General features: G+C 38.8%; 1 protein-coding gene across 9 annotated transcripts in view; it reads right to left on the bottom strand.

Moving 5' to 3' along the window:
* The window catches only part of LOC149553745 (uncharacterized), a 152,561-nt gene extending 143,512 nt beyond the window's left edge, over nt 1-9,049 (bottom strand). For all 9 annotated transcript variants that reach the window (XM_089789102.1, XM_089789103.1, XM_089789106.1 and 6 more), the window contains exon 1: nt 8,507-9,049. In XM_089789102.1, the coding sequence (XP_089645228.1) occupies nt 8,507-8,809 (303 nt within the window). In that variant the 5' untranslated portion in view covers nt 8,810-9,049. The remainder of the gene's footprint in view (nt 1-8,506) is intronic.
* Nucleotides 9,050-16,130: the final 7,081 nt, after the last annotated feature.

Genomic DNA, 16,130 nt, shown 5'->3' with positions numbered 1-16,130 from the left:
CCATGAGAAAGTACTTTGAAGATCTCTCTCTTGCTAAGAGGGAGTGTTTAAGATGGTAGCAGCGACAGATATCTTTTGTGCATACCTACTAAATTTGTTATTGTCCCCATGATGTTGTTATGTTTTAGTGGCTCAATATCTTGTTTGTTGAGAGTTCTGTGTATATCATCAATGTTTTTGCAATAAGTGTATGTCAATTTGCCTTCCCCTGGCAATGCTTGTTTTATCTCATTTGGTTTGTATCTTGATATATGACTTGGCATCCCAGTCATCTCTACGTGGAATTTGTCTTTCAATGGCAGACTCTCTTCATTTGTCTTTTTATGAAGAAAATTGTTAAGTTTATTCAAGAGGATGTCATTAGTTTTATTCATGTGTCTTTACAGCTCTCATTCTTCAGACTGGCATTCACTTTACTACTTCTTTTATGATTGCTTTGGCGATTGGTATTTTTCGCAGAGTTTGTTAGGAATGTCTGAGATATATATTTGTTTGTATTCTGACAGTTGGCGGTGTTCAAGTTTCTTTATATCGGTAGCTCTATTTAAACATGTGTCAGACTTTTTTATCTCTCTCAATAGTTCACATCAGTATATATATTATGTGAGTTATATAGTTCTGGAGAGTCATGTAAAGACTCTACGAGAGATATTTCAAACTCAACATGGAATTTAATGTTTTGTGAACATGTTCTTCAATATCTCGGATTGTATGTGTAATCATCAAGGACAGAGAATTTCAAGAACTTGTAACTGCTTTAAGATTTAAATAAAAGAGCATTGTTTTGGTGGGTTGGGTCATTTCCCTCGCTCAGGAGGGTTTTTCCCAGGATAATTGTATAATGTTATGAATTTGTCTTGCATATATATTTTTGATCTATTTGCTTCTTATTATCTCATTAAAAAATTTAACAGTAAATCTATATAAGGTGCTTTCATCTCCTCTGTTTAATACAACTACAACAACATCAATTTACCATAACATGGTATCAGGGCAGGTTGATGGGATTTCATAAAGTTTGGCGATTTTTTTATAGAAAAAATAAGGCCTCTTTTGATCAGGATTTTTTTCAAAAATTTGATTTTTTATTTTTTTAAATAAAAAGCGTTAGATTTATTTTATTAAATTTGTGGTTTGTCTTCAAAGATTTTTGTTAAAAATTTCAAGCCTGGTTGAGGGTTGTGATTACATGAGTTCTTGGTCCAACCAAAAGTCTCTAATTTTCGAAGATTGCATGTTCTTGTGTGTTGCTTGCATGTGCATTTTGTTACTTGCATGTACTTGCATGTATTTGCATGTGAGTTGCATGTTCTTGCATGTGCATTTTGTTACTTGCATGTTGCTTGCATGTGCTTTTAGTGAGTTGCATGTGCTTTTTTACCACATGAAGTCTCATATTTTGTCACATGAAGGTTTCTCTGATGAGTTTTCAGAGTTTTTCCCTTAAAAAATTACAAACCCACAAGGAATCCCACATATGTTGGGTTTTGCCGTTTTTCCTCAAAAATGAAGCTTTGTATTCTTTGATCTGTGTCTCAAATTCTATTGTTTGGTTTTGATTGATTTTTTACCTCAAAAATCATGTCTTGTTTTTCTAATTTTCCTCCTTAAAATTGTGACGTTTTGCAGTCTATTTTGGGGCATCATGCTCATTTAGAAAGTTTGGAGGGTTTGTCAATTTTTCCTCAAAATCATGTTCGGTGTTCTCAGTGTTTGTCTCTATCTCTAGAGAGGAGCAGCTTTGTTGTCCAACATCAAGTTGGATGTTCTATGATAATTTTGATCAGATGTTTTGTTGATTTTGGAAGGGTTAGTGGCAAACTCATCTCAAGCGCAGAGTTAGTGGCAAGCTCGACTCTTTTTGCAAATTTTTCTAAAGAAGGGGGCACCCTTCTCTATACTTTTTTGGATGGATTATGTCTTCTTGGTCATTAACATTTTGCAGATCCAAGGAGGATTTTAACTGCAGCAGAATGTTTTGTAGAATTTGTGACCAAAAGACAACAGTTAGACAATGTCCATTAAGAGAGGGTATTAGAATATTATAATGTTTCTTTAATGGGCATCTTACTTAGTCTTTAGTTTATTAGGTAGTTTCAATTTTTATCTTTAGTTCATGATTGTTTCTTTTAGAAACATCGACTTTGTAAATCTATACAAGGAGCTTTCATATCCTTTGTTTAATACAATTACAACAAAATTGATTTGCAATAACATTGACACCATCACCCTGTTGCAAATGGGGACCCCCCCTCTTTTTGCTCATAGTTGTTAGGTAGGTTGGATTTCTGGCTTTATGTTTAGCAGTTCAAGGCTTTAGAAGATTGAGGGGTGGCACAGAGATCAAATGGCCAAGTTGTGATTTTAAAGTGGGAATGTTAAAATTAAAGTCCCTCTTGATCAAGTTATAGTAGGTTGAATGTAAAATCCTAAGTGTATTTGAATTTTGGCTAGTCAATTACTCCAAAAGTCCATATAAAGGCATATTTTATGCATCGGGGCCTTAAAATCCCTAAGGATAATGATTTTCGACACTTAATATTGTCAAACTCCAAAGGAAAAACAGTTTTTCTTTATAAAAATAGAAAAAATTCAGACAAAAATGATTTTCCCCACTTATTTTGATCAAAGACCAGACTTATAATGAATTCCCCCCACTTATTTTGATCAAAATCCAGACTTAAAATGAATCTACCCTCTTAATTGGATCAGAATTCCAACATACCATGAGATTCCCTACTTTAATTGGCCATTTCCTGAAAAAACTCAATAGTGTTGGGGTTAAAATCTAGACATACTATGAATTTCCATACCATTGAATGATATTTGCTAGAATTTTTATGTTTGAAAAACCCAAAAAACAGTCAATTTTCCTCCAAGGATGACCTTAGAATTTGAAAAAATTCCAAGTCTAGAAGTTGTCCAAACACAAGGTAAATTTCCCCTTGAATTTATACTCAGCCAAATTTCAGAGGGCAGAGTTAGGATTGTCCAAATCAAGATAGCTTTTCCCCTTAGAAGGAGTTGGGAGATCAAAGATTTGTGTAAGTCTGGAGGTTGTCCAGATAGGCATCATTTGTCCCCCTTGAAGTGAGATGGAAAGTAAACAAAATCCTGAGTATCAAGGCTATCCAAGCCAAGGTCGTTTCTCTGTCAAGGATGAGGTTGAAGAGTAAATTCATTTTGTGTTGGAAGTGCCCAAGCATGGCCTATTTTTCCCTCAAGGGTGGTAATGAAGTGAAGATTTTTCCTAGGTATGGGACTACCCAAGTTGGGGTTGAATTTCCCTTTAAGAGCTAGAAAGTTGCTTTTGTTCCCTAAGGGTCAGAATTGTCCAAACCAGGGTCAAGTTTCCCTAATGAAGACCAAAAAAATGGAACCTTTATAAGAATGGGAATGAGTTTATCCATACCTTAATCGATTTTCCCCACTTTGCATGGGTGGAATTAGTGTGTGGATGTGGCCTTTGATCCATGGATGATGTGTTTGAAAAGAGATGGATGATGTCAAACTTTTGGGAGTCCTTGGGTCATTTTCCCCTCTTATGGCCTTTATTTTAAGTAAATAATGAGAAATTAATCAAGTAACGAGAAAAGATTCTAAATAGGTATTATACCCCATTGCTTGTGGAAGGTAAATCAGCAAGCTCAACTCCTTTAGAAGGGCTATCAGTTGTGGTAAAAGACATGAATAATATATGAAAGACAAAGCTAAAGTAGCTATAATATGAAGCGAGAGGCAAAGTTGGAAATTAACTCGGCCTTCGAAAGCTGAAAATAGAGAGTTCAAGGGAGATAAATATTTGAAGAAGTGCTGAGAGTGACATTTCTCAGATTTGGGAAGCCATTTAAGGGCAGTAAAAAAGGTATTTTCAAACCAAAATCTGAAAACTCCTACATGGTGCATTTTTTTTGAACATTTATAGAAAATCATTTGCAATTAAATTCATCCGTGGATTATTGCAGGTTGATTGGAGGGATTTTTTCTGAGTTTTGGAGGCAAGAGGAGGCTGAAACTGTGAGTTTTCAGACCAAAATCTGGCAATTACTCTACATGGGACCATTTTTTTTGGAAAATACTCAAGCATTTTAAACATTGCCAACTTGATTGCAGATCAATTGCAGTGTCAAAATCTGATTTTTGGGACCAATTCCAAGCATTGAGGGTGCTGCGGATGTGAGTTTCAAACAAAGTCTGAAAATCCCTCCATAAGGTTAGATTTTATTTTTAAAAGTTCTGAGTCATTCCTTGCCATCAAAACTAATAGATCTGATTGCAGACGTTTGAGAAGTGATTCTAAGCCCACTCTAAGGCCAAGAAAGGACTGAAGCTGGAAATGCAATTTGTCTTGAAAAACCTTTGATTTCCTTAGGCGGATTTCCACTAGGGAGCTGGAAATGCAATTTTTTCCTTCAGCATTTGCCAAAGATTTTGAATGCCCTTCCTAGGCAGGTTCTAGACAAGGAGCTGGAAATGTTTATCATTACATGTCAGATTTCTCAGACTCAAGCTTGCTTTTTCTTTCTTGAAAATTGATCATTTAAAATTTGCCATTTTAAATGTCTTTATCATCTTGAATTGGGTTTCAACTTGCCTTGGCCATTTTTTAATCTCAAACTGTCTTATTTTGTCAAGGTTGTAATTTCATGAGGGAGCTGGAAATGAGGAAACAAAATTGAAATTGACTTAGAATTTTCATTTAGAATTCACTCAGATTTCTTACATTCTCTCTTCAAGGCTTTCACGTCCTAGTTCAAGACTCAAAACATGAAGACCTCCCTTTTTTCTCCTCATTTACATCTCAACTTGTAATCCAAAATCTGGTCAACCTTATGGATTATAGAGATGGAGCTGGAAACGAACTCTCGAGGAGGTTGGAAATTCATTGAGAAGCTGGAAATGGATGAATCTTCTCTCTTTTTCACTTGGTTTTTATCAAATTTCTTGCATTTTCTGACTGGGGACTTTGACTTCCACTAACATTTCCAATTTGAATTTGAAGTTGAATTGTGATGGCTCGTATTCCCAAATGCTTCCTCTTGTCCATTCTCTTTTACCTTCACAACCTCTTCATGTTGATTTTCAAAACAAAGTGGCATCCTTTATTTGTAAAACAACTCTCTCCCTTCACAGCATTGCATCAACACTTACAGCTATTTCTTGACATCTTGAATTCCCACAAAAACCCATTACCACTTGCACAATAATCTAAGACCAAGGATTGACGGCTCACTCACTTCTTCCAGAGAGGACTAAGAAGCTAAAACAACTACCACTACAACTAAGACTAAGCTCAAACGACTAAACCAATAAGCAAAAGACGGAGGTCCCCATTTCCAATTGGGCGATGTGTGAAAAGCTTAGTTACCAGATTCACATATCTAGCCCAGGAATCGAATTCGGATTCGAATTGGATCCAGATTCACGAACTGATTTGTGCCGGATAAATTGCACAGGGTCCAGAACTAACCCTGTGGGTCTGTCCAGATCTGTGCATTCGAATGGACCCACGGGGTCAGATCCAGAGCAGAATCCAGCACAAATCAGTCACAAATCCATGTGGACCTAGGGGAATCCGACATGAATCCAACACAAACCTGAGACGAATCCCCATGGATCCCCAAGGACCTATGGCCCAAACTTGGAAAGTAAACACACACACACACACACTATAATATATATATGCACAAATCAGTCACAAATCCATGTGGACCTAGGGGAATCCGACATGAATCCAGCACAAACCCGGGACGAATCCACATAGATCCCCAGGGACCTATGGGCCAAACTTGGAAAGTACACACACACACACACACACACACACTATATATATATATATCACACACATGAATCCATATGAATCATAGTGGGGAAAAAAAATCATGAATCCACGATTAAGATTCACATATCTGAACCTGTCCGAGGAATCCAAATCGTGAAAAGATCACAACACATTGCAGGGCACAGCAAGCTTGGCAGGGCCTAGATATGGGATCGGGGATATGTCTGGGGATTTTTTGATGGGCAAATCCAAGTACCTTGATATCAAAACGAACTTTTCTAAATGGGAGGTACTTTTGGCAGTTTTAGTATGTTTGGCACTGCTAGATTTGATATATAACAGTTGAAGGGGACTCAGATTGCAATCAATGCTCTGAGAAAAGAGTACTGCCCCAATTGGTTGCTCTGTTCTTATCTAGAAGTGCTTGTCTATTTGAGAAGTTATCATAAGTGAAAGAGTTGCAGAGTTGTTCGCTAATCATGGTATAGAACTCTCAAGTTTCACTCCATTAGAAAGTAGCATAATTTATTGATTTCAGATTGGTAGGAATTAGCTCTTCTTGTTGGCATGGATCAACCTTTAAATACTGGAAGAAACCTTAAGTGGTTACAATTCTAGTGTGTGGTGAGTACTCTTAGATTATGCCGTGCATTCCTACTGGCCTGACTTCGGTATTAATGTTATAGCTTGTCACTGTGCATTATATTGAACTGTGTGTGGCGGGTGTATACAAGCATGTAAGATAGATAACTCTAGTTGGTTCTATCTAGTCACATGGTTTGTTAGTTTCCTCTGTGTGCTGACTAGATGTGTCTGGTTGCTTTTGGTTTTGGGGTTCTCATTTGCAGTGAAATGTGGTATGGGACTTTCTTGTGATTTCCTGTGCAAAGGGGTTATCTCAGAGAGAAATATTTAACTATCCAAATACCCCCATGTTAAAATTGATCATATATGTTCTGGGTATCAGGGCATTGTGGGCACAGCTGTCTTTCAGACATCTGTCAGGATTTTAAAAGATCTTGAAGTTAAATTGGGTGTCACTATCTCAAACAAGGAGGTGAAACAGAGTACAATCGAGTTACAGAGGATAATCGAGTTGCTGGTTCATGTCAGCAATGCAGATTTGGATGATACCAGTGGCAAGATGATGAGCTCAGACCAAGGTCATGATGGTATAGAGAATGAAGCAGTTTAGTCTTGCAGGAGGAAATGCAGATTGTTAGTGGCAACATGACCATCATTAGAATTTTATGTCAAGATTTAAAGAGGGTAATTCAAAACAAGGTTATCTCTCATCATAAGGGTGCTCTGGAGGTGTTAAGAGTGTATACGCACTTTACTTTGTCACACTTTGAAAAAGACTGTTATTCTCGCTCAGTGAGGCATGCAGAATTAAACATGGATATTCTAATCAATGGCCTGCAGTAGTCTGCAATTCCTGCAAGCAGATTAAGGTTGTTCCAGTCTCCAGGAATGGCATCCCTAGCAGGGGCTACAATAGATAGCATTCAACCCCTGGCAGTGCTGGTATTTCTCATTGGGGAGTTTCTGAGATTGAGTAAAAAGGAGGAGTTGGTCCATGCTCCTGATTTGTTTGATGGTACTTCATGGGTGAAATAGATGTGATATTTATTATTTTTTAGCTATTTGCTATCCTTTGCTGTGTCTTTTAGGAAATATTGCAACGTGACTGTATATGGACCATAGTCTGTTTCAATTGTTTTATGGCTTTTTGCTTTGGTGCCTGTTCTTGCCTGTACACCCCTGCAAGGATTGCTCATTCAACTATTTTCATTTTGGTTGATGTGATCATTTTGTTTCCCTGCTATAGGTTGGCTGAGAGCCCTTTATAGACCCTCATCTATTTATTTAAAATTAAGTGTAGAAAACTATCATGAATTAATTTACTCGGGAATCTAGTCCTAATCATCACAGCTTCAAGAAGCGATGGAAATTTGAAAATAACATTCTTGTTCTATGGTTTTGGACTAGGTACTTTTCCTTGCAAAATGCCTGTCGCATAAATTAACTTAGAAGAACAAGAAATCCATTTTGTAGTACAGAAAGCTAAGTTCTATTGACTTTGTTTAAGATAAAAGGGTGGAGGGTTGCAAAGGCGCAAAGCACTTATATTTGACACAAATTACCAAAGATGAGATTGATAATTGAAAGATAATGTTTTAAACTTAGGAGATAATCATCGAAATGTGATGCAAGTTTCAAACTAATATTCTGATCCAATGGATGTGAAGAAGATACTTTTCTAAGTCCAGGGATCGCCAGACAGATTTCATTTGTTTAGTATATTTTGATCCCAATTCTTATTATTTTGCATTTAAAACTCTCATTCTAGGGTTTCGAAGATTATGCATTTGTAAAGTGCGAGAACCTTACAACTCCTCTGCTGTCAAACAACGCTAGTCATAATAATGTAAAGCATGTCAAATTGAGAAAATATATATATATATTTATTGAAGAAATGAAAGTAGTATTGCGTTTCGCCTTAGATCAGAGTCCATGGCCAGACGCTAGCCAGTGACATAAAGAAGATCACTGATAGTTTAAGTCCAAAGATCAAAATATGGTTGAAAGCTTGAAAATAAGGTTATCTGCATAGAGCTTCAGAATAGACGCTTCTGAAAGCCAAGCGATTTTCACCGAATCAAACAAAACGAAATCCAAATGATAATTATGAAGGCTGCGGGAATCGAACCATGAACTTACCTGAGGAAAATCAACATAAAGAATAGGGTTTTTAGTGTCCAAGTTCGACAATTCTCCCATCTTGCCACCAGAAACAGGAGCTACGAGGCAGGGGAAGGCAAATAGATATTTGCTTTTCCTCTGGCCTTTCTTCACGATATCTCTTCCGTCGCATTTAACTATGGATTTTGAAGGCTGCAAAGGACGAGCAGGGTTTGCTCTCACCTGAGAAATTATTTTCCTAGTAAAAGCCAGCTTACGTAACCTCTGCCTCTCGAGAACACCAGCGTTCTCGGTGACACTGTTCTTTGCGGCTTTCACCATATTTTTTGAGCGTTATAACATGAAGTAACAGAAGAGGAATTTAGCTCTCTTGTGTAGGTTCGCTGTATTTAACACTCGGAAAACGCTAACATTGCTATTCTCAGCATTTCATAAAGGCTTTGCAGGAATTATGCAGACTCCAAGTTTCTACCGTTGGATTGTCAATTGTAATTTTTTTGGGTTGCGAAGCAAAGCCGAATGGAGAACATGCATCTCATTCGTCGCACTGAAAAATAAAACAAGCTCCATAACGTTGATCGCTCTGCTTAAATAGCGATCAGTTCAAGAACTTTGACTACCACAACGGTGAGATTTGAAACTGAGACCTGCTCTACCATAAAAATATTTGGGATTACCGCTTAATATTTTTACAGTAGAAAGAAAGAAACAGATAAATGTCTATCACTGGTATGTGACAATAGAGATAGTGTAGACAATTGTTTTGGTGAATAATTGATAATTTCTGGTGTTAAAATGGGTTCCCTCAGTGTGCAAAAAATGTATTAATTTTCTAAGCGGACAATTCCATTTTCGAATAATATACATTTATTAGTCCCTGCCTTTTTTAAAGAGGCAGGGAACTAATGTAATCTTTTACCCCCCCTCAATTTGTTTTTTCCAACAAGTAAGCAATTTGATAAAGTTTTGAGCTATTTATTTTTTAAATCATTTATGATCAGTAAAATTCTTTTTTTTGATTGGTTAAAACTTAATTTCCTGGACATAAATCCGATTTTTGGATTTGGAAAATTTAGAAAAAATTCAACAGATAAGTGTGCAATTAATGAACAATTGCTTTCTCCAGACACGAGGCAAAAAGCTATCTATCGTGACCATGAACGAATTTATTTAACCAAAAAAAGCATATTTTTTCGCAAAAATGCTGCTCAGCTCGTTTTGTAGAAATCTAATTGCAATACGACTCTGATCTTGACTGCTACCAAAAGGTTCTTCACCGTTTAGCAAAACGCAGGAAACAAATGGAGATAAGGAAGCGTAAGGAGAATGTCCTCCATCAAAAGACAATTGGCACTTGCCTATTGTACATTTATTCCACATGATTGTACATTTATTTTAAGTTTCTAATGTCAAAAAATGGCTTCAAGAAATTATATTTTATAAAAAAATTATAAATTGTCACTGTAATATTAAATTATAAAATAGCAGTATATGAAATTATCTATTATTTTATTATATGAATTTAATTACAAATATGAAGTCCAAGCGCGGAGCTAAACGAAGACAACGTGTCGAGCCTCTGAGTAGGAGCCTTATGAGCTGAGTTTCTGTAGTCATTTAATTTCTCTTACTGTCATCTCAATTTTCACATCCACAAGTATATGTTTTAATCCTAGTCGTGGTCTCTGACATAGCTTATTATTATTATTATTAATGCATTATTTTATTGATTTTTTTTAGTTTTAGTATTAATAATAGAATTTATTAAATTATATGTTATCTAATAATAATTATATTTGTTGATTTAAATTATTAAAACTTATATTACAATTAAAAATGTAAGTGTAAATAAAATATTTATAAATATAGTGGAATTGAAATTTGAAAAGATACATGTTCAGATATAGAGGTGGGTGAGTAGAGTTTTCTTTGGCTGGAGGATGTGGAGAAGCGTTGGTTGCCGGCTGGGCTAGGGTTTTTCCCCTAGCCTGTTCTTGGTGTTTGATCTTTACTATTTTTCTGTTCTGTTTGGATTGCTAGCTACTAGACATAATTTGCGTCAGTGTTTTTGGAGATCTTCTGCAGTCAATTTTGGATTGGGGTTTTATTGTTTGCATGGCAGGGCCTGGGATTTCTTCTCTGTTGGTGAGAACAGATGGTTCTTCTCCAACTATGCATGCAATGCGATCTGAATCGTTTTATTCAGGGGAGAGCTCCAAGCTGAAAAAAGTTAATGGTTGTTTTTCGCATAGCCATGATCGCCCTGTTCTGGTTATTCCTCCAACGGCTGTAATGGAGGACATTGATTATTGGACCAAGCATGCTTTGATATGCAAATTTCTTGGAATCCGGATTTCCCTATCCACTCTTGAGGCATGGATCCGCCACTCTTGGCAGGTGGAAGGCGATATGGAGATTATGTTGGTAGGGAATAGTTATTTTTTTGTTGTATTCTCTTGCATGTATGATCGTGATCGTGTTTTTGAAGGAGGCCCTTATTTCTACAACAATGTGGGGTTATTTGCCAAACCTTGGCATTCAGGTTTTAATTCTGCTGAGGATCTCCCTTCAACAGTGCCAGTTTGGGTTCGCTTGCCTCGTCTTCCCTTGGAATTTTGGCGTGAAGACATCCTTCAACAAATTGCTGCTTTTTTGGGGAAGCCAGCTACGATCGCACATCAATCCCTTGATAAAAAGGTTATTTCTTATGCTAGAATTTGTGTCGAAATTAATTTGAATAACCCATTACCAGATTCTTTGGAAATTTGTCTGAGGGATTCTTCTTGGGTGCAGCAGTTAGATTATGAATCCCTCCCGTTCCGTTGCCGGATTTGTCATGAGTATGGTCATTTACTGCGGCAGTGCCCCCGTAACTTGATTTTCAAAGGAGTGGATCGTTCTACAGCTGGCAATGCTGGTGGTTTGGCAGATACTACAAGGAAAGGACAATCTCAAATGGTTAATACTACCAAGGGGATGAATCCACAAGATGCTACAGGTAAGGGTAAGGCTCAAATGCAGGATAAGGATGGATTTACCCCTGTTCGCCCTCGAGCTAAGGGACATGGTCAAAAGAGGCCTTTGAAAGAAAGATTATCTGATTCAGGTTTTAACCGCTTTGAGGTGCTGGATAGTATGGTTCTAGAGGAGGGTATTCCTCCTCCTATCTCTTCTGATCCAGTTTGCCCAAATGAGAGATATGTTCCTAATGATGCTTGTGGGGCATCTCAAGTTGTAGTATATCAGAACTGTGAGGTTCTTGTAGCTCCTGTGACAGCGGCTCTGGTGACTCCTGCAGTGTTGGAAGATGATGATGTTGTTTTGGCTGACTTGGTTAAGGATGTGCTACCATCAGGTAAGGGCAAGGGATCTCCTCTCCCCTTGGGGTTGCTGCCTCGACCCTTTAAGCGGGCTTCTTCTACTCCCCCTCTAAGGAGTGGGCGCAAAATAGACCAAGAGAAGATTAAACTCACAGGAGATATATTGATTGAGTCTGGTTCAGTGAAACCTTTGGATTCTCATTTTCCCAATTCTACCCAATGATGATTATTCTCTCATGGAATGTAAGGGGGTTGAATAGCATCCCTAGACAAAAGGCTATTCGGAACTTGGTGGTTGATCATAGTCCTGATGTTTTTTGTATCCAAGAGACTAAGCTCTCTGTGGAGTCTATGGTCCAACATGCCTCTAGTATTTGGTCTCGTGGCCAATGCCAGTGTGTTGGGGCAACAGGCAGTGCTGGTGGTTTAGCTATATTTTGGGATCCTCAAAAAATTTCTCCTCTTGGCTGGATGTCTTCTCGCTCAGCTCTCTCTATGGTAGCTTCTGCTCTAGACTCAGGAGAGGTAATCATGGTTACTAATGTGTATGCACCTGTTGATCTTGTGGGAAAGGAGGAACTTTGGGAACATATTCAATATGTTAGAAATTGTCATCCTTATCATCCTTGGGTGTTAGCAGGGGACTTCAATTCAGTTTTAAGTCTGGAAAAGAAGCATGGTGGTTTGGCTAGATTGGGGCCTTCTTCTGCTCTTCTTCGGCAACACATATCTCTTTTGCATCTCTCTGATGTTAAGCCTTCTAATGGCCTCTATACCTGGAATAATCGCAAGACTGGTGTTGCTGCTATCTCAGAACGCCTGGATAGATTTCTTGTTTCTTGCTTCTGGCTTAGTGGCACCCTTACTATCTCTTCAGAAATCCTTGATTGGAGGGGTTCAGATCATTGGCCAATCAAATTCTCCACTATAGGGGCTTATGTTCCGAAGCATCCTCCTTTTAAGTTCCAGTTGATGTGGCTTCGTGACTCCTCTCTTCGTGATTTTGTTTTTTGTTGGTGGAAAGATGGTGCTCCTGCATATGGTACTGCAATGTTCTCATTTTCTAAAAGGCTTCAATATGTTAAAAGGCAGCTCAAGATATGGAATAGGGAATGCTTTGGGAATCTTCACTTTATGAAGAGGCTTGCTCAAGAAAATCTTGATGTCATCACAAGGGAGATTAGAGATCGAGGTTACTCAGAGGATCTTGGCCAGGCTGAATCCCTTGCTTCTAGAGCTCTAGAAGAATGGGAACTTCGAGAGGAAATTTTTTGGAAGCAAAAGGCTTGAGTTGATTGGCTCCAGGAAGGTGATCGAAACACTGCCTTTTTCCATAAAACAGTGCAATCTCGCCGAAATCAGAGCACTACCTCTTCTTTGGTTAATTCTCAAGGTATCCAACTGAATTCCTTGCCAGCTTTGTTCCAAGAGGCTATTTCGTACTTCTCTACCCTCTTCTCTGAGGACTCTCCTCCTGCTGATAATGAAGAAAATATTATTCTGTCCTGTATTCCTTCCCTTATCACTCAGGAAATGAATGATTATCTCATGCGTCCTATCTCTTTGGAAGAGCTGGAGGAGGTGGTCTTTGGCATGCCTAAGGGGAAGGCTCCTAGTCCTGATGGCTTTCCAGTTGAATTCTTTCAGGAATTTTGGGACATCATTAATCATGATTTGTTGGAGGTGGTTAAAGAATCCTATGCTAGCAAGCAGATGCTTCGAGCTTTGAACTCTACATTCTTGACTCTTATTCCTAAGAGAGAGGGTGCTAATCAATTGGAGTTTTTTAGACCAATTGCCTTATGTAATGTGGTTTACAAAGTTATTACTAAGCTGATTGCTGAGAGACTGAAAAGGTGGCTTCCCATTATTATCTCAGAAGAACAAGGTGGTTTTGTTGCTGGCAAACAAATTTTGGATGGGGTGGTTATTGCTACTGAGGCTATTCACTCTATGGCTACTTCAAGGGAGAGAGCCATGTTTGTTAAGCTGGATATGGCTAAGGCCTATGATAGAGTTAAATGGAGCTTCCTAAGGAGTATTCTTCTTTCTTTTGGATTTAGCTCTGACTGGGTGAGTTGGATTATGAGTTGTGTTACTTCTGCCTCTTTTTTTGTTCTTAGTAATGGTCAACCTTCACAACTATTTGGTGCTTCTAGAGGCCTCCGCTAGGGTGACCCTCTCTCCCCATATCTATTCATCATCATGGCTGAAGGCTTGGGCAGATTCATTAAGCATCAGGTGTCCCAGAATTCTATTCAAGGCTGGCGGTGGGGTAATGGCTTACCTTCTCTTTCCCATCTTCAATTTGTTGATGATTCTCCTCTTGTCGGTCTTGCTAGGATCAAGGAAGTTGAAGCCTTTCGACATGCTTTGGACGTTTATTTGGCAGCTTCAGGCCAGAAAGTTAATGAGCACAAATCTTTCATTTACTTTTTTAACACTCCTGATTCTATTCAGCACAGGATTGTTGGTATCCTATGGTTTCAGATAGGTTCACTTCCTTTGACTTATCTTGGCATTCCTATTGTTGTTTCCAGGCAGCCACATCTCTTCTGGCAAAATTTGATTACCAAGCTTCAGGATAAGGTAAATCATTGGACTCATAGATGGCTTTCTACTGCTGCCCGGGTTACTCTTCTTCAAGCTGTTATCCAAGCTCTTCCTACTTATAGAAGCATGGTTCATGCTGCACCTATTTACTTTCTTAAGGAGTTTGATGCTCTTTCTTGACAATTCCTTTGGAGTGGTAATTTGCGTAGTATTAAATGGAGCTTGGTTAATTGGGCAATTGTTTGTAGGCCTAAAAATGAGGGTAGTCTTGGTCTTCGATTTGCTCTATTGAGTAGTCAAGCTTTGGCTGCTAAACTTTATTGGCGATGGTGCTCTGGACAACATCAACTTTGGGCTCGTATTATCACTCATAAATATTTTCATGGTGATGATCCTTGCTCTGTTTCTGCACTTCCTCTTGAAGGTCGTGGCTCAATGGTTTGGCATACTTTGAAGAAAGGTGCGATGTTGGTGAAGAGGGGTCTGTTCTGGATATGTAAAGGAGGTTCTCAGGCTTTGTTTTGGTCTGATGCTTGGGATGGATTCCCTTCCATTTTATCCATATACCCTCATCTTCAGCCTCTTTGTGACTCTTTTCTTGCCGCTGGATGGGATAAAGTGGCTCATTACAAGACTCCTTATCAATTGGGACCTGTTATTGGTTATAGATGGAAGCATTCCTCTGATTGGCCTCCTAGAGGTACAAACATGGATCGTTAGGAGCTTTCTCAAATTCTGGCCTCTAGAGAGTGTTCTTCTTTGCTTGCTCCAGATGTTTTGGCTTGGGGCGGTACCTTGTCTGGTAAATATCATGTCTTTGCTGGGTATCAAGAGATAACTAGACAATTATTTGGGGATGCTGAGGTCCCTTGGTGGAAGCAAGTTTGGAATAAAGTTTCTTGGTCCAAGTGCAATTTTTTCATGTGGCTAGTGGCTCACAACCGTTGTCTTACCTGGGATAATCTTTATAAACGTGGATTTCAGGGCCCCTCTTATTGTGTTTTGTGTGGTAATGGAGAGGAGTCTGTCTCCCATCTATTCTTCCATTGCTCCTATTCTACTCAGATATGGCACCTTTGGTGGAGCGCTTGGGGTTGCTCTTGTCGGCATGCTTCCTCTTTGCCTGAGTTCTGGGCTCGCTTGGGTAGTGCTCCCTCCAAGTCTTCTTCTCTCCATGCTGCTTGGATTGCTGGCCCATCTTTCATGCTTTGGCATATCTGGTTGGAGAGGAATCGTCGCATATTCCAAGATGTTCGGCTTGGTGTTTTGCATCTTTGGTGGAAAATATCACATTCTCTTCAGGAAACTATTCTTGTGAAGTGTGAGCTTAATGGGGGTATGGATCCGGTTGATCTTGCTATCTGTAATCGCCTCAATTTTCATCTGCAGGATGGGGTTGCAGCTCATAGGTTTCCTTCTATGTCCAGGCAGCTTCACCATCAAAGGAAGGGTCAGGTTAACCGGGATGGGCACTGGACTCCTCCTCCCTGTGGAGTTCTGAAAATTAACACTGATGGTTCTTCCCGTGGGAATCCTGGTCCGGCTGGTATTGGCGGAGTGGCTCGTTGTAGTTCTGGGAATGTTAAATTTTTCTTCTTAGTTCATAAGGGTGATTATACTAACAATCTCATGGAAGCTCAAGCTATTTTATATGCTGTGGAACAGTGTTGCTTGCGGGGATGGAGTAAGATTATTTGTGAGTCTGATTCCCAAGTGGTGGTGAACATGCTTTCTTCGCAAGAGATTGAGGATGTTAGTTGGCAGCTGGC

The sequence above is a fragment of the Cupressus sempervirens genome, chromosome 6 (genome assembly GCF_028749045.1).
Source record: "Cupressus sempervirens isolate cs-2001-9-10 chromosome 6, ASM2874904v1, whole genome shotgun sequence".
Classification (NCBI taxonomy): domain Eukaryota; kingdom Viridiplantae; phylum Streptophyta; class Pinopsida; order Cupressales; family Cupressaceae; genus Cupressus; species Cupressus sempervirens.
This window is presented reverse-complemented; position numbering and strand designations above follow the sequence as displayed.